Source organism: Typopeltis vanoorti, chromosome 15 (assembly GCF_054136105.1).
Source record: "Typopeltis vanoorti isolate ZY-2024b chromosome 15, IOZ_Tvanoo_1.0, whole genome shotgun sequence".
NCBI classification, from domain to species: Eukaryota; Metazoa; Arthropoda; class Arachnida; order Uropygi; family Thelyphonidae; genus Typopeltis; species Typopeltis vanoorti.
The window spans coordinates 19,514,708-19,534,478 of NC_143563.1; the positions used below are offsets into that span (position 1 = coordinate 19,514,708).

Below are 19,771 nucleotides of genomic sequence, written 5' to 3' on the forward strand. Positions count from 1 at the left end.
GTGTGAACCATATATCCCTTGTATTTAGAAATATGTTGAAATTTTTTAAGGTCTTTAATGTCACTAAAATGATTGTAACCACCATGCTCCTTTAAAATTCCATTATTCATTATTTATACTGTTGTGTGACTACACCAGGAAACCTTCGGTAATTATAATAATTTCTGAACATATAGCTAATACTGATAATAGATGTACCATTGGTGAAGTGTCTTTCTGCCTACTATTTGTTCAGATACAGTCTTTATTTCATTTATTTATTTATTTCCAGATTAAAATGCCTAGCAATATTAAATTGCTAATTCTTTTGGCAGAATTATATTTAATGTTGTTGCAGAGATGGAAAAAGTAAGTTTTAATTTATTTATTATTATTTTTTCAGTAAAACTTTTGAAGTTGTTTTATAATAGCAAAATCAGAGTTTATAAAATTCAAGTCTGTTAACTGGTGAGGTATATGAATCGTAAATAAAAAAAAAAAAAAGAAAAGAAAAGAAAAAGTACTCACTGTTATCCATTATGTTGAGGATTGCTACAAATCACATAACCTTTTATTTATCATATATTAATAAATGTTATTTAAATTGAGCATTTAAATAACATTTAAATTTAATTTCATTGACCATAATGAAAAATTATAACCTTAGAAACATGAACAAGACTTGAGCTAGCCACTTGATTTTCTGATCTGGGATCAAAATTTACATATATATTACCAGATCATTTTAATTCTTAAATCAGAAGCTCCTCTCTCTCTCTCTCTCACCATGTTGATTTTGTTTTTTATTACAATTCCAACTACCATATATGTCAGCGTATAACACAATATTTGAATATAAGAAAAAAAAATTGCTGAAACATGGGGTTTATTTTAAACTTCGATTATAAAAACCTCTGAATGTAAACTTCTGAATTAATCAAAGGAAAACATTTGCCAAGTGATCATCTAGCTCCTACATTAGTATACTGTATAGTTGTGTTATGCTGTGTTCATATACTTATTCTAATATGCTTTTGGTTTTATATTAATTTAATTAGAATATTAATATTCTGATATAATTAATATATTTTGTATATAAATATTTGTATTTAATAAATGCATTCATTAGGGTAAGTATGTAGTTTTTTCATGTAAATCCTTAACGGTGAGGATTTATTTATTAGACTTATTTGTGCCTATGGTCCCACAGAAGGTTCTGCTAAGGTAGAAGTGGAGGAATTTTTTGAGGCTTTACAGAAAGTAACTGGCACGTTGAAAAATGAAAAGTCAGTCCTTGTTGGGGATCTAAATAGCAGAGTAGGAAATGATTGTCAGACATACAAAAATACTTTGGAAAAATTTGGAGAAAAGAGCAAAGCTAATAATAATAGCAAATGCCTGTTGGATTTCTGCTCAGGACATGGACAGGTTATTACTAATATAATATTCCAACATAAAATGTGCACAAATTCATATGGACAGAAGTGGCAAGGAAAAAGAAAAGTCTCATTTACTATGTTATTGTTTATAGCGTGTTTTCTCACTGGTACAGGATACCGGAGTGTACAGAGGATTTGAAATTGGAAGTGATCACCATTTAGTCTTGAGCAGGATAAAATTGGATTTCATATCTAAAAAAAAGAACATGTAAGAAAGTTTTAAAGTGAATAAAAATCGAGCAGTTCTCAGATGTCAACTGTAGACTGAAATGCACAAATATTATTCAAGAAAAAATGTATGAGTTTGAGAACAGGAAAACCGTGAAGATTCACTGGCAAATCCTGAAGAAAATGTTGATTGATCAGCCAGAGAGGCATGTGATGAGGTTGTCTGCAAGGATAGAAAAATCAGAACTCCATGGTGGACATAGGAAATTAAAGAGGCAGTGAAGGAAAAGAAGAAAGTATATCGAAAGTTCTTGTGCTCTTAGAGAATACAGAAACAAACGTAAGAAAGCTAAAAACTGTGTAAAACTAACTAAAAGAAAGTCATTGGATATTCTGAAGGCTGTTGATAAAGCTCAGAAATGGAGGAAAGAGTGCTATAAAAGGAATTAGAGATGATAAAGGTGACAAAAACTGGAGAAAAAGATATCCTTGATATATGGAGTAATTACTTCAAAAAATTGCTAAATGAAACAATCAATGAGAGCACAGTAGTAAAAAACACTGACCAGGCATGCAATCAGGAATACATATCCATACTTGAAGTAGAAAAAGCCATCCAAAGTCTGAACTGTGGAACCAGAAATGTTCAAGCATGGAGGTATAAAAGTGGCTGCACTGCATAGTTCAGAAGGTATTTCCTTACTGATTGTTCCTGGTAAGATTTATGGACTTATACTCGAGAAGGATTGTGGAAGGGAATCTTGGTGAAGAACAACTGGATTCATGCTAAATAGAGGCTGTCAGGATCAGATTTTCACTTTATGACATATAGTTGAGAAATCATGGGAATATAACAAAGATCTATATTTAAGTTTTGTAGAATCTGGAAAAGGTATATGACAAAGTGCCAAGAGAAAAACTATTCAAAACACTACAGTTATATGGTGTCAATGGAGCATTATATCAACCAATACTTGGTCTTTATTTGAGTTGTAAGTCAGCACTTAGAATTGGAAGAAGCACAGGAAGATAGTTTAATGTTAAATCTGAGGTCAGACAAGGATGTACATTATCCACTCTGTTATTCATTATCTGTATGGATCACATTATGAAGGAAAGTGGCATTAGCATGATATCAAAATTGGAGTTGTTATTCTCCAAGTGATGTTATACTTCTAAATAAATCCAGTACAAGTCTGCAAGATTCCCTGACTAAATGGAAAAACTGTTCTAATAGATTTGGTACGAAGGTCAAATAGAGGCTGTCAGGATCAGATTTTCACTTTACAACAAATAGTTGAGAAATCATGGGAATATAACAAATATCTGTATTTAAGTTTTGTAGATCTGGAAAAGGCATATGACAAGGCATATCAGCAATAACAAGATAATGACAAAGGCACATCAGCAATAACAAGACAAAGAGACAAAGACAATGAAAATAGTAAGAAGCATTGAAAATATCAACTGCCTTGTGTATGGAGAACCTATAGAACACGTAAAACATTTCAGCTGTCTAAGCATAATTTTTAGTGAAGATGACAAATTAAATATGGAAATAGACAACGGAATCAACAAAGCTGGTATGGTAGAAAGTCAACTGAATAAATGTATATGGAATAAGAGAGAAATTAGTCAAAACACTAAATTAGTGTTTTGACTAATTTCTTTACAAGACGGTATTCATACCAGTTTTAACTTATGGATTTGAGAGCTAGGTTAGAAATAAAACACTTGACCAAAGACTAGAGACCACAGATATGAGAGTCCTGAGAAAGATTAGGGGTGTGAACAGATGGCATCAATGGCAATATCATATTAATAATGAGGATATTAGGAAAGAACCTGGCAGAGAACTTTTGTTTTGCTAATGTTTTCTTTCCCATTCTGTTTAAGTGACCGTACCACCTGAGATAAGCTCTGTTAGCACATTCCTGGATGCCAACAATGTTAAGTTCTCACATATACCTGCATTCTAATAGTATTAGAATTGATGAATATGTGAGCAGAGCTAATCTAAAAGATGGTGTGTGTTCACTTAAACAGAATGTGAGAGAGAAAATATAGCAAAGCAAGTGCCCCCCTCCCCAACCCCAGGATGGCAGGAAAAAGATCCAAAGGAAGCTCATTGTCTAGGTGGACTGGTATAGGAAGGAATGCCTTAGAAGACTGAAATATAAGTCATCATCAAATTTCAGACATGTGAAACTAAAAATTGAATTGAACAACACTATACTTCCATATAATAAATTCCGTAAATACTTGGGAGTCGCACTTCTTAACCGTTCTTTCACTTTCAGGCAACATCTTTCCTTGCATATAAACTGAGGACACATAATAACATCCTACAGAGACTCTGTGGCACTACCTGGGGTTCTAGATCCTCTATTCTTCGGACAACAGCCCTTGTTTTGGTATTCTCAAGTGCTGAATATTGTGCTCCTGTGTGGCTAAATAGTCCTCACACAAGGATTATCGATTCTCAATTGAACAATACCTTAAGATTAATTACAGGCTGTATTAGATCGACCCCAACATATTGGTTACCTCTTTTAGCAGGCATTATTCCTACAGAACTACATAGATTAAATTCTTTAGTCCATGAATTTCAAAAAATTGCAGGTAATCCGAACCTACCTATTCATTAGGATCTTCCAACTCTTAACGTGAATAGATTGAAATCTCGCCATCCGTCACTACGAGCAGCAGAACTACTACTACTAAATAATTTTAATCCTTCATCAAATTGGGAAGAAACATAGAAGGAAAATATGAAAGAACATTTGCATAACATCTTTGAAGGTGATCACATCATTACAGGATCAGATCTACCTCACAAAACATGGACAGTGCTAAATGGAATTCGGACAAATCATGGCCTATGTGGAGATACTCTCTATAAATGGAACAGACAAACATCTCCAGAATGTGACTGTGGTGCTCCATGACAGACTATGCAACATATTGTAACAGAATGCACCTTCCGCTTATCAGAATGACTGGAATGACTTTTTGCAAGTGGCTCCTGAAGCTGTGACCTGGATTACAAACTTAGATCTGAATTTATAATGATATATATTCTCCTTGGATTAGATCTGTGTTTTCCTTCAAAGTTTTAACTTAAAATATTTTAAATTCTTCAATTCTGTTAATATATAATTACATCATGATTCTCTTTTTTAACATCATGTTTTTGCCATGAGCTATGTATGTATGTCCAGACAATGTACCCTGAAGGAATGTATAGGATATTATGATAGTACTATATGAAGAACTTACGTCATTACTAACTTCCTATCTATAATTTCCCCCCAAATCAATCTGTTACCTGTCAAGACTCCAACATTTTCAGATCTTATATTTCTGTTTTTTAAGGCACTGCTTCTTGTACCAGTCTACCTAGATCTTGGTCTTCTTTTTGATCTTTTTCCTGCCCATTCTAAAAAAAAAAAACACTTTGCTATCCTTTCTCCCTCTCATTCTGTTTATATGAACACACACCACCTTTTAGATTAGCTCTGCTCACATATTCCTGAATTCTAATAATATTAGGTTCCTTCCTAATGTTCTCATTTTTAATATCATTCTGCCATTGATGCCATTTTCACTCTCTTGATTTTCTCAAAATTTTCATATCTGTGATCTGCAGCATGATTAAGCATGTTATTTTTAACTCCAGAATTCATCAGTTAAAATTGATTTTTCATAAGTTAAAATTGGTTTGAGCATTGTTTTGTGTAGAGGTGCTTTAGTGTTTTGACTAATTTCTCTTTTATTCCTTATTATTTGTATCCTGAACATGAGTTGATAACATGATAAGACAGTATTTGCATCTTGATCATGACCTTGCTGATTTAAATAATTTTTTAATTCACTTCAGCTCATGCCACCAAAAATCAAATTCATCTTAGAAGTAGAGAACAAAGGCAAGATACTTTCATTATTATTATTATTATTTTATTCATGATCTTAGAAGCATTACAGAACAGTTTTATATTAGCATTTAGTGCAAGCCCACTCACACTAGACTTTGTCTCCATTCCTCATCTCTTTTTTCTTTGCATCACAAAAAAATCGGCATCATTCACAACATAAAAGAAATGTGTAGTCTCCGTCTTAAAAGATGAGTGTAGACAACTAGAAATTACAGTTTCTGCTCAACTACTTTGTCCTCAGTGGATATTATCAAAATAGTATTTTTTTATAATTGTAATCCATGTGCAATTGTAATCTTGACAATAATTACAGAGACTCTGTTTCAGTTCCTTACATCAGTAATCTGTCCATCAAAATCACCAATCTCCTTAAAACTCATAACATCGCAATAGTCTTCAAGCCTATTCTCACAACATGCAGCCTTCTTCATTTCTAAAGAACAGTTGCAAAATTCAATGCAGCAATGAAAATGCAACAACACAAAAAAGTACCAAAAAAAGTGTAAATTGTAAGTTAAATTAGTTGTTAAATTGTACACTTTATTTAATTCTCAGAGTGAAATTGTAGAGATGATCTATTTTTGAAGTGTTTATGCCCCAAGTGAAAGGAATTATAGAGGATTAAGTATGTGAAAGTGAACAATGGTTTGAAGGTCACAGCCACTGACTTCAAAACGTTCACAGGATATTCGGGGGTCTCTGACCCTGAAAGAAGGAACTCTTGCTACTCTGCAATGAAGGTCATGACGACTGATGTCAGCATGCACATGGGACATTCTGGGGTCTCCGACCCTAAAACAAGGACCTGGAAAAAAGAGTATATAGGGAGCCTTAGGAGGCTCTCTCTCTCATTTTTGCATTCTTCTTGGGACAGTTCGCAGACCCGACTAGAGTTCATCAGAATGCGCCCGTGGCTACGGGGAGTGACGGAGGAATTTCAGTGATGAATTTCAGTTAAGAGTTCGCTCAGTGCATCTGACACGGGTGCCTTCAACTCGATCCAGTACCGTCGGCAAATCGGAATCACTTTTCCTGCAAGTAAACCAATGAAGAGATGACTAGCGAGCAGCATACAGATTAGGCCTGCACAGAAGAACAAGTCGGACAGCCTGCAGAAATAGAGTAGGACTGCTAGGACTTGAAGGAAAATACATATTTCAATGGACTTGTGATTACATTTTCCAGCAGTAAGGTGCATAAGGAGAATTGTGATCCTCTGATTGTAACATTCCTAGAACTTTAGTGTTCTAGTGAATAGAAACAAATTAGGACTGAAGCATAGATATTAGATAATTTTGGGGAAATGAAATAGAAAATGAGATATTGTAGAATATGAGTTTTTTTTTCTCTCTATGTAAATGATTGATTCTTTATTTGTTTAAGGTTATCAGTTAAGGTTAGAATAAGATTAAAAGCAAGACTGTATAAAGTGTATGGAATAGTGTAATATTTGTTTCAAGTTGCATTAAACATGTTTTGTTTGTTAAAAGGAGACTTTCACCTGATCTTTACTCAATGCACTGTCTTGGAAAAAAAACATTGAACCTGTGAATAAGGGGAACTAAGAAATAGCCATAACTGTAAGAATTAAGCCTTAGACCATTGATAGAATTATCCTATCGGTGTTATAGCTTATCTCCGATGCTTATTAATTAGGAACTTAGGTGGCTCAGTCACAAATGAAATAAATTTTCCTAAGTTCCTTTCAGCTTAAGAGATTGCCATCTGTTGATGAGAATTGTCTAGTATCAGGTCAATTCACTAACAGCATCACCTTATATAGGAGCATTAGAGACTAATTGTGGGGAATAAGACAAGAGGTATCATAAGGTAAGGGATAGGATAACCTTAAGAAAGCATAAGGTACAATTGATAGAAAAATAGACACAAGTAAGAGTACAAAAAGTACTAAAAGCCAAAATTTATCACAAATATGCAAATGACCAAACGCTTACAATGGTGCACCTCCCCCCCTTCCCAAACGTTAACACAGTAACCCCTTCTACAAACATCCAAGAGTCTACAGAATTCTTTCTTCTTGTGATCTTCCTTACATAGGTCAGACTTACAGAAGTTTCAAAATAACAAAGAAGGAACATTTTAGTGATGTGGCTTATAATGAGAGGGGGGAAAATCGTGCCTGGCTTAAACACATCACTCTGTGCCATATATAACTTTTAGATTAAAGAGTTTAGCACCATCATTTATCCCCATGGCTCACTCAACAAAAATCAAGGATCCATCTTAAGTGATATCTAGCAGTCACTGATTATATTACTTCACACACCTGGCTTCCATTTTTCAACTAATTATCTCCAAAGAATACTAGAAAATAGATGATACATGATACATTTCATTGCTTGTGTTTTGACTGTTTATACTACAGTAGTTTCTTTCACCTTTTACATTAATTTCTATTTTTCACTTGTCATCTTTTTGTTTATTTACTTTGAAGAAGACACAAGTCCCTTGTGGTGAAAATAGTTGGTATTTTTATTTTTGTTTTTTTCTTGTTTTAACAACCAAATAAACCTAGTTTTCTTGACGATGTCTTTGCAATTTGGTCTCACTCTGAAACAGAACTTCTTCAGTGTTTTTGGACAAAATTAACTCCTCATACACTTGCATTAAGTTCATTTTGAATGCAAATCTAACAACTGTCTTCCTTTTTTTGATACCCCTAATACATTGAAACTCTGTTGGTAATAGTAAATTTTCAGTTTACAGGAAGCCATCCTTTACAGGCAGATATATCCACACACAGCTTCACATCATCATCTTCCTTCATAAAAAACAGATATTATCAAAATCCTCATGCACCAAGCATGCACAGTTTGTTCTTCTGTCTCTCTTCTATTAGAAGAATTAAATAAAATAAAACTCACTGTATTGCTTAATGGACATAATAAAACCACAATACTGAAAATAATTGATAATTATCATCCCTCTGCCAAACTGCAGTATGATGTTAAAAGGATCTGCACACCCTACCTTAATGGGACTTCTGAACAAATAGCAAGGACTTTCCACAAATATAATCTGTATACCACCTTCATACCAGCCCAGAAGTTATCTTCTTTCTTACCACTTATTAAGGATATATTATCACCTCTGTGCTTGGTGTTTATCAAATAACCCTGTTCTTGACATCTTTGGACAGACTTGTCATTCTGCTGAGATTAGAATCCAAGAACATCAAGATTATATAAGATTTCTGGAATGGGAGGTTCGGGCTTTGCTTCTCGTGCCATCAACACTAGACAGTTCACTGGAATTGGTAACAATAATGCACTATAATAGGTTTAATTTGATCATCTATTTCTTGAGTCATCTGAAGCCCTATGCCACTGTCCTACTCTTAATCAAACAGACTGTATGCCTATCTCTAAGTTTTGGGAAGTAAGTTTTGTTTTGGGTGTTAGTTGTTTATAAGTTTTTAATTGCATAACTATGCCTGTTTCCCTGGAACTTTAATAGTGTTTTTTTCTCCTACTCATACAGCTACGACCAAGATATGTGTAGGTATGCATCTGCTTATGACTTTTTTGTGTTCATAATTTAAATATTGTAGCCAATTCTTCTGTTTTTCTTGCTGAATAATGCTCATGATATATTGAGTGAAATATATAGGAGTATTTAATAAATTCTAATTTCCTTTACATGAAACTGTTATTTTAAAAATTGTATTATGTCTACCACACATCTCCCTATTAAATGCCTATGTACATGGTATTTTTTCAATATCATGTTTTTCTTAAGAAAAAAAAAAGGTCCTCTTCACATTCTTATACAAAAACATTCACTACAAAAACATTTTCCATTTCTGTTCCCACTGCTTAAATGAGAAGTAGGAAAATTTATGGGAATGTTATTCCTATCTCCATGAATAACACAAAGATCAAGCTGTTATTAGATCATATTCTCATCTTTGTCAAGAATAGAGGCTAGTAGAGGAGCTGAACATTAATTCTGCAACACTCAGCTCCTCTACTACTAAAAGCAGTGATTCACATTAAAGAGTTCATCAAGCTGCCACCACTGCAATACCCAAAACAGTCAAGTTAGTGTCTACCTTTCCCTAAACCATGGAATACAGTATGCACAACAGCTAAGAAAACTTAAATCATAGGTGGTATATTCTACAGATACTCTACCACAAGAAACTTAATTGTTCCAAACATTCTTGTGATTGATCATAATATGTCTTCTGTCAGAACTAAAAGGACTTTTTATATATCTATAATCAGATCAGCCAATACCAAAGTATTCTTGGACAAAATCCAAAAATTGAATGGCAGATATACCACCTACTCACTTTAAATAGATGTACAATTACTACAATTACTGGTCCAAAAGTAATTGCAGATTCTTTTGTGCAGAACTTTTCCAAAACATCTGTAATATCCTGTTACTTTCCACAAAATTCTGGCTCTAAAATACAAAGTTGAAAAATATCCAATTTTGATATTTACATATTTCTTTGTGGTTGACTTGACTGTTAATAACCAGTATATAACCACAAAACAAAATAAATTTGTTTGTTCACTAATTTTTCACACACTTTGATGGGCTTCTTCAGGAATATATTAAAAGGTGCTAAAACAAAATGAAACTTAAAAGAAGGCATAAATTTATGTCTAAAAGCATTAATAGAATATAGTGTTAAAAAGCAATAAAGATCATGTTGCATATATCGCATGTGGACTTCATGGTTGATTTGATAGACATTGTCCATCATAACTCAACTTAGTGAAATTAATATGTTTTATGAAAAAGGACTGAACTGGTATATTTTTTTGTATACTTATAACTTCACTATCAGGGCCTGCAGAATTGCTGGTTAGTGACCACCAGTATGGATTTTGCCAATCTAGATCCCCAAGAGATCTGGCCTATGTCACACACCTTTGTACCCATTCCATGGAAGTTTGGAGAAACTTGTGCTGTTGCTATTTACATCTTCTAGACTTTTGATAGGGTCTGAATCGAGGGCAGGCATCTCAACAAGTTACCATCATTTAGACTGCCTTCATTCTTTTGTAAATGGATTGCCAGTTTTTTCTTAGATTGATCCTTACATGTAATGGTGGATGGTCTTCTCTCCTCAGACTTTCCTGTCAATGCCACTGTCCCTCAGGCTCTGTCATTTTACCTACTCTCTTTCTGATTTATATAAACCTGCTCTCGTTGACTACAAACTTTATTCATAGTTTTGCTGATGAAGGCACACTCCAGTGCTTAAACATCTCAAGCTTCAAGATCATCTGTAATAAGTGCCCCAAACACAGTCCTTGGTTGGAGTGAAAGCAACCTAGTCAACTTCAATTCTTCCAAAATGCAGTTTTGCTTGTTTTCTCATAAAAAAGACTTCAGATCCTCTCCACTTACTTTTAATAATGCTCAGCTCAACAGTCAAGACCAAATCTCTCTTCTTGGACTGACTCTTACTCCAAATCTTTCTTGGCACAATCATATCACTTCTATAGCATCATCGGACTTTCAGAAAAATTTGACATTCTTTTTTGCTCGAAACAACACTTCTCTGTTGAACAGTTACTTACTCTGTATAAATCTCAAATCTGACCAATATTGGAATACTGCTCTCATTTTTGGTATGGTGCACCTAAGGTCTCCCTAAAAATTCTTGATGCTATTCAGAAAAGAGCAGTCCAGTTGATTAATGACACTTCTCTTACAGATTCTTTTCAGACACTTTCCCTTAGAGGACGAACTTCTGCATTATGTCTCTTCTAAGACATTTCCATGTCATTGTTCAGCAGAACTTGCATCCATTATATCTCCCATTTCTGCCAGATGTACAGGAACTCGAGTAACAGCTGTGTAACATCCCTTTACAATCTAACTGCATACTCACTGAACTTGTTTCTCCCAGTCATCTTTCATTCCATCCACTTCAATTCTCAATTCAATGTGGAACAGCCTTCCTTATGAAGCACTTCCAAAGAACTACAATCTCGAAAGTTCAAAAAGAATATCAATATCTGTATTATCATTCCAAGGCAACACATTTCCTGCAATATCCCTAATATAAATATCAAATCTGTTGCTACATGATTCGATACACACTACTTTTCAGGTCATTTCACACCAACCATCACTGTCATCCCTTCTGCATTTTCACCTTGCTTCTTTGCCATCACCACACTTTCTGTTGTCCCTCCTGACAGTCATCCTCTTGCACTCTTTTCTGTACACCCTGAACTATCAAATCTCCCATAATGTGACACTCCAAACAGATTCATTCATTCTTCTCCCAGTCCTTTCTACTCCCCCCCCCCCATCATCTCATCTCTAAATCCCTTACTCCTGTACTCTCAACTTCCTCCAGTACCTTCTCTTTCCCCATTCTCTCACTTTCTCTCTCTCTCTCTCTCTCTCTCTCTCATCTCTCATTCTCCTCACACTAGCCAACCTCTCCAACCTCCTAGTCTCTTCATTCATCCTCCTCAGCTCAGTTTTTCATGCCTTCTATCTCCTTTATCAGCAGTTCTATTTCTTTTTTACACACACACACACACACACACACATGTTTTTACCCGACATTCACTCTGACAATCAGGCATTCAGACAATCTTTCTCTGCCACACTGCCCAAGGTCAAATCCGGAGATGTGTTTCATGTTCTCTTTGCCCTCTAACACATTCCTGGTATCTACAAATCAGCACTAACCTATTTCTGAAGTATCATCTCTGCTGCTACTGCTGAATCCCAAGATGGAAACACTTATGTCACCCAATGCTTTCCACTGGTTACATATAATTCACACATTCCCATTTCTCATGTGCCACATTTTTATCCAACAGGATGTGTTCATGTGACATGTATAGCATGCAGCAAAATCATCAGCTATGCTACAAATAATGTAGTCTTACAAATAAAGAGTGACAGTGGCATTTCAGACTAATTTTTAAATGGCAAAATTAAATAAAACAAATTGTTTTGAAGATTAACAGCTTGTCACAGCAGCAGGTAAAAGAAGCAAATGCTTTATCAGTAGTATCACCGACAGTTACTGTGAGTGGTCTGACACCACAAAAACATACAATATGAGTGCTGTAACTATGAAGCTACACAGAGTGTGAGTACTCTAACACTGATCAAGGTACACAATATACACAAAAATATTCTGGTTTCTATCCTGTCTGCACCTCTAGTCATGGTCTTTTTTGTTAAATCCTCAAAGTGACATGCGTAATATATAATATAACCAACACATAAGTTAAAATAATGTGGCTTTATACAAATGTCCATAGCATATATTCCAAAAATTCTACCATTTGCTGTACTTATCTCTGGTAAGTTTATAAGTCAAAAGTGGCCTTAGTTTCATTTATTTTGATTAACAGATAAGGTTATTATATAAGGATGCTGATCATTACTTGTTAAGACTGTAAATTTTGGTTTTTAGAGAATCATTTTCTAGATTCGACAAGTGGATTGAACTTTTGAGTGAATTGCTTAATAGTGCTGCATCCCATGTAGATATCATTCATCCTCGTTTGCAGCTGGCTGTCCTTTCGATAGGAAGTACTGCCCTTGAAATCATATGCAAACAGAAACATGAAGATGAGGATGAAGGTAAGAAAATTATATATGCTTTATAAATTGCTGTTTTATTTTTATATGGTAATACAAATTCAGTGATTGAAATAAGCATAAAGTTGTTATTGTGAATGTGTAGCATTCATTTTAATAAATTATGGGGACAGCTATAGTAATAAATTCAGTTTAATATGAACCAAAATAATCACCCAATGTTTTGACCTTCACATCAAGGTCGTCATCTGGAGGATATATATATACATACAAACAAGACACAGGTGACATTACAATATACATAGTATGCCAAAGTCACATCAGTTTGGTCAACTATTTACACTGCTGGCCTGACCTCTGGTGAAGAAATGAATGAATTTAGAATCTAAACCCTAGTTACATTAATCCTTATATTTGGAATGTGCTTGACAACTTGGCTAAACATATTCTGGAAACAAATAAAGATAAGCTTATAGCTTTCATACACTAAAACAGCAATGAGATTTGAATGGCCATCACACAGATATAACCAATCAGGATATCTCTTTCCCAGTGAATAACTAGGAATAGTCAACCACATCCAAGGGAGATAAGAGTGACCAACTACCTTCAAGTAATTACCATGTTATCAACCTTTCCAGTCACACACTAAATAATGGTGAACTTTTACTACTTAATAAAGGCATCTAGAACTGTTAGTAAACTGAATGTTATATAACATTGAAAGGGGCATTAAATTTCTTCTAGCTAATATAGCTGATAAATTTCATTTAGAAACTTATAACATTTTGAATAATACAAAGCAATATGTAGCAAAGTCACGAAAATAGAACTAGCAGCCAGCAGTCAGCAAGTCACTAAAACCTAATAAGGATATTGTTATCACAAAGTCTGACAAATGTAATGCTACAGTTCTTTTAAACAGATCAACATTAATTAACTGCACACTACACTCTGTTGACATGAAAAATTCCTTTACTTGTTTCTTTATCACACATGTCTACATATAATACACAAATAAGTTGCATTACACAATTTTGAAATTTTCCTATACATTACTTTAAAATGTTTACTGTTGAAAAAGTTTATCTTAATGTTGGTGCTGAATACATTCTGGTAGAAATGCTTTTCCATTGGTTATTTATAACTATTATTTTTCAGGACATTACAATGTATATTAAATATTAATTATTATTATTATTATTATTACGGGTATCTCCATGGAGTCAGTAGACTCATCGCGGGAGACCCAAACTAGCAAAACAATATCTGTCATATCTCTTCTTGAATTCATTTACAGACGAAGAGCTCACAACTAAGTCAGGCAATGAATTCCACTCATTCACCACCCTCCAGGCAAAAAACCTTGTTCTGACACCTTTGTTAACCACACTCTTCTTTAATTTCCAGAGATGACCTCTTGTTCTTCCATCACTTTCACACAGCTGAAACATTTCCCCTGCATCAATCCTATAAAAACCTTTTAGTAATTTGAATGTTTCTATCATATCCCCTCTTCTTCGCCTATCAACCAATCTCTGCAATCCACAAGCTCTCAATCTATCAATGTAGGGAGCATTTTTTATATCACTCACCAACTTGGTCACTCTTCTCTGAACCCTCTCCACAGCCTCCTCATCTCCAAGGAATCCAGGTGACCAGACCTGAGCACAGTAATCCAAATGTGGAAGTATCAATGCTTTATAAAGGGGAATAATAACCTCTTTATCTCTGGATGTCAGTGTGTTCCTCAACAACCAAGTAATCCTATGTGCAATCTTGGACACCTTAGCAATGTGTCCTCTGAACTTCATCTCCCTATCTACCAATACCCCTAAGTCCCTAGCCTCATCAATCTCTTGGAGTACCTTTCCATCGATGTAGTACACAGCTGGTAATCTTTTAATCCCAAAATGCATGACTTTACACTTTTCCACATTGAACTGACATCCATTTTCTTTTGCCCATTTTACCAGCTTATTTAAATCCTCCTGCAAACTTTCAACATCAGCTTGATTTTTTATTGCACTACACAACTTTGCATCATCAGCAAACAACTGAATATCTCCCTTTAAGCCGTTTCCTATATCATTTATATACAAATTAAACAACATTGGCCCAAGCACAGAGCCCTGAGGCACACCACTGGTCACCTGCCTCATTCTGGACTCGGCTCCTCCATACACCACCTTATGGTATCTCTACCTGAGCCATTCTCCTATCCATATCACCAATTTAATATCCATTCCCATCTGCTCCAATTTGCGTAACAGTGTTTTATGGGGTATCCTGTCAAAAGCCTTAGCAAAATCCAGAAGTACCACTGTGTAGCCAGTTCCTTTGTCCAACTCAGATGTTATTCTATTATGAATAGTTAATAGATTGCTAAGGCAGGATCTACCTTTAACAAAACCATGTTGGCCTCTATAGAGTATCATATCCTGATCCACCCATTCTTGAATTTTGTCTTTAACCAACTTTTCCAATACTTTTACCACTACTCCTGAGATGGTGATTGGTCTGTAATTCAATACCGCAGTTTTAGAGCCACCCTTATGCAAAGGAACCACTTTGCCTAACTTCCACTCCCTAGGGACCATACCAGAGTTCAAACTTAAGTTAAATATCCAGGTGAGAGGGGTTGACAATTCATTTGCACATTCACGCAACACCCGAGCTGATATTCCATCTAAGCCTACCGCAGTGTTTGCATTTAAGTTTTGCAATATATTTAATACCTCTGATTCTTTAGCTTCAATTCTCACATTAGGTATTGCTGTAGGTATAGAGATATCCTCACTTGGGTGATAGACTTTTGAAAAGTGATCACTCAGTAACTCGACTATTACATCTGATTTTGTCACCTCAATACCATCAGCACCCACTAAGGTTATCCTTCTGAAGTCATTCTTCCTCTTACTTGCCACATAGCGGAAGAACTCTTTGGGATTACCCTTGATCTCTTTGGCTAAGGTCTTCTCATAATCTGATTTAGCTTTTCTTACTATGCTGGTAACTTTCCTAGCTTGAGCCTTGTACTGCTCATGGGTGTCCTGATCGCCTTTCTCCTTGTAAATTCTCCATAACATTTTCTTTTTTTGCAGTTCAAGCTTGATACTACTGCTCATCCATCTAATGCCTGCCTTGTTTGATCTCCTAACCATGGGGACACAATCTGATATTGCTTTCCTCAGATACCCGCTGATTTTATCCCAAGCACTGCTAACATCTTTCCCTTGCAATATGTTCTGCCATGGGATGGCTGCAAGCTCACTCCGAAGCTTGTTATAATTGCCTAACCTGTAGTTCCGTACATACCCCTTCTTAATAGAAAAATCCACAGATTTTGCAACCTCCCAAGTCAATACCACATGATCGCTTTCACCAACTGGAGGTAACGAGGACACCTTACTTATGCATATAACCTCTGAACCAATAACCAGGTCCAACACTCTCACACCACGTGTCCCTTCAGTTACGTGCTGTTTCAAGTAATTATCTCGTAGAAGATGTATGAATTCCATTTCCTTTTTGCTACGTGATATTTCCTCCTTCCAATTGATATCACCGTAATTAAAATCCCCCATAATAATCACCAAGCCTTCACTCATTGCACTAAGTTGCTGATGCATGAATTCAATATCTCCCCCCGTACTCCCTGGCCTATAGCAGCATCCAACTGTATATTTGGTTGCGTTGGTCGCTATTTCGCACCAGACTGCCTCAAATGAACTCTTATTCACATGTCTATCATCATGATATACTACTTTCTTTGGCTGCAACACATCAGCTATCATCAACAGTACTCCTCCCCCTGTTCTATCTGCTCTATCCTCCCTGAAAATAGTGTACCCATCACATTCAATTCCAGTGACCACATCTTCTGCTGACAGCCAAGTTTCACTAATGCCTACAACTTTTGGTGAGATTTCACTGACTAATGCCAAAAATTCTTCTCTCTTATTTCGAATGCTTCTAGCATTGGTATACAAAAATTGCAGATTCCCTCTAGATCTTGTACCGGCTTTAGAACTGATATATAAGTCATTAACTACCGTAGTCCTATGCCGATTTTTATCCCCTCTCTTCTGCATTTTATTCAGCCTATAAGGATCAATAAATACACAATCAGTGCTAAAGTTTCTCTCTCTCACACTCAACCTTTTCAATATTAGTTTCCCTGCCCAATAACTTCAACCTGTTCAGAAAACAATAACTTCTTCAATCGCTTATGTCCTTCCATGTTAAGATGCAGTCCATCTCTAGCATACAACTGCCTTTTTCCTTCAAACACACTCCAAACATCAACAAACTCCAGACCTCTTTTTCTGCACATTCTTGCAATCATATCATTCATTATCATTGCTCGTCTACTTAACTCGTAATTGTCAAAACGAGGCAGCACACACACTATTCTCCCATTGACACTTTTCCTCTTCACAATATCTAATAATGTTCTTAAATCTTTTCCTACCCGATTTATACTACCTCTCAGGTCATTCGTACCCACCATAACTATCATCTTGTCTGCTTCATGCCCTCTCTTTATTGCTAAAGCCACTCTTTCTATTGTCCCATCAGCCCAGCACTCCTCATGCATACCACTCTCCATACCCTTAATCATAGAATCACCATATATTTTACTACTCTTAACTTCATTCAAGTCCACACTCATGGACTCATTCTCTACACTATTCAGCATGACTCTCCCAGCTTCATTACTCAACTCTCTATTACTTACCCCCCCACTCTCACTACATCTCATTTCTTCTAGGCCACTTGTGGTTTTATTATATTGACTCCCAATCACTCCCATACTATTTATTACTGAATCATTCACCAAAGACTCACCCATATGTAATCCTGTTCTAGTTACTTCAGCTAAAGTAATCTCTATAGTCCTAATTTCTCTGTTTAACACATTAAACTCCGCTTTAACTTCCAGTATCTCCTTACCGATCACTTCCACTTCCTCATGAAGAAGATGAAGGTCATTTTTTATTTTCATAAACTCCCGCCGAAGTTCTTCCGCTACGGTCCCGATGTCAGCTTCCATTCCTAAACGCTCCAGCCTATCCCGACACTTCTCACATACGTCGACATTTTCGTTCTTTTCATTTTACCAGACCGACCACAGATCCTTCACATTTTTCGGTGCATACATATAGCAGTTTCCGCAACGCATCCATTGCGAAAAATCCAACGCTGAGCCGGCCTTTCTTGTAGTAGTAGAAGTCCTGCGCGCCGCTGACGTACGTTTCTTGTTGGACGCCATCTTTACACGTTGATATAGTGAAACAAACGGCAGTGAAAACACAATATATACAACACAGTTCTAAACAATAATACCACTGAAGGACACTTGTTTCTAACCGATACACAATTGCAGCACAATTTTTGACAAAAAGCCACACTATATTTAACTTTAAAAACACGTTTTCTAGACTAGCTAAACTCGACCGCCACATTTACCAAAGACAACTAGCGCCCAAAAAAGACGCGGGCCCGTCCGGGATGTATAATAACTTTAATTAATACTTCCAATATTTTGTTGCATTGCCATTATCAGGGATCACAGAACAATGATATGTGCATGCAGGCACTAACACTGGGTAAATGAGGGTAAAGAAAGGAAACAATCAGGCCTACACTCCTAAATGGCACCCCACTAGTGGGCTAAGCCCTGATTTCTAAAGTGATGCAGATACAGAAGAGAGGATGCAAAGGATAGTGTTAAAATGATGTCAGGAATGTGGTCTTGGCTGTTGGGCTGAAGATCTGAAAATTAGCGTGTCCCAAGTTTGGGGAATTTCATGCACCCAAATTTCTTGAAATTTGAGTAAAAGAAAAAGAAACCTTCTAGTTTGGTTTGCAAATAACAGCTCTCTTACAAGCTCTAGATACTGAGGTAGACAACATAGTTCAGATGCCATTAATCAGACTTCCACCATGGCATGCATACCATATGTAGCTTTTTCTTTTGCAGGCTACCCAAATTTTCCACCCCTCTTGTTGCTATCTATAGCTCTTTCAAGCTCATAGAATTGGGTACTTTGATTTTGTGCCTGAACAAACATTTTGAACCATCTGTCTACACAGATGGTTCAAAATCAGAGATACTGATGGGATCTTCTGCTCTATTCCCAGAGACCAGTAATAAGCATTATTGAATTTATGGCAGTCTAGTCTGCACAGGATCCATAAAGAGGAAATTGTACTTGCTCGGCTGCTCATAGGTCATATTCATCCAACAATTCATAGTTATCTTACTTCCTATTGAGGGATGATGACATGCCTTGCATGTGAGTTCTGTAATACTGGACTAACCAGTCATATTTTAATCAACTGCCTTTGTTTTGATAACAAGTGCAGTCATTACTTTAGTCACTTTCATAATCTGTCTTGGCTCTATGCACTCAGGCACATTTCATCACACTCACTGAGTGTCTATACTTAATGGAGACAAGGTGACAGAAATAGAAACAATCCAGACAAAATACTTTTTGTCATTACTCAAAAAAAGAGTATCTCCTATCAGGCTCATCTCATCATAGATCAAACAGAATCCAAACCAAAAATTCTAGAAGAAATTATCATAGCAATAAAATTAATGAAAACTGAAAAGGCACATTGACTGGATAGCATTTCAAAAAAACTGTGAGAATGAGGAGGAGAAAGGACTACACAATACAA

General features: G+C 35.7%; 1 protein-coding gene across 1 annotated transcript in view; it reads left to right on the forward strand.

Moving 5' to 3' along the window:
* Nucleotides 1–19,771, forward strand: part of LOC150098439 (nucleoporin NUP188-like) — a 280,537-nt gene that overhangs the window by 156,547 nt on the left and 104,219 nt on the right. The window contains exons 17-18 of the mRNA XM_090405212.1: nucleotides 272–348; nucleotides 12,951–13,120. Coding sequence (XP_090261338.1) covers nucleotides 272–348; nucleotides 12,951–13,120 — 247 coding nt within the window. The remainder of the gene's footprint in view (nucleotides 1–271; nucleotides 349–12,950; nucleotides 13,121–19,771) is intronic.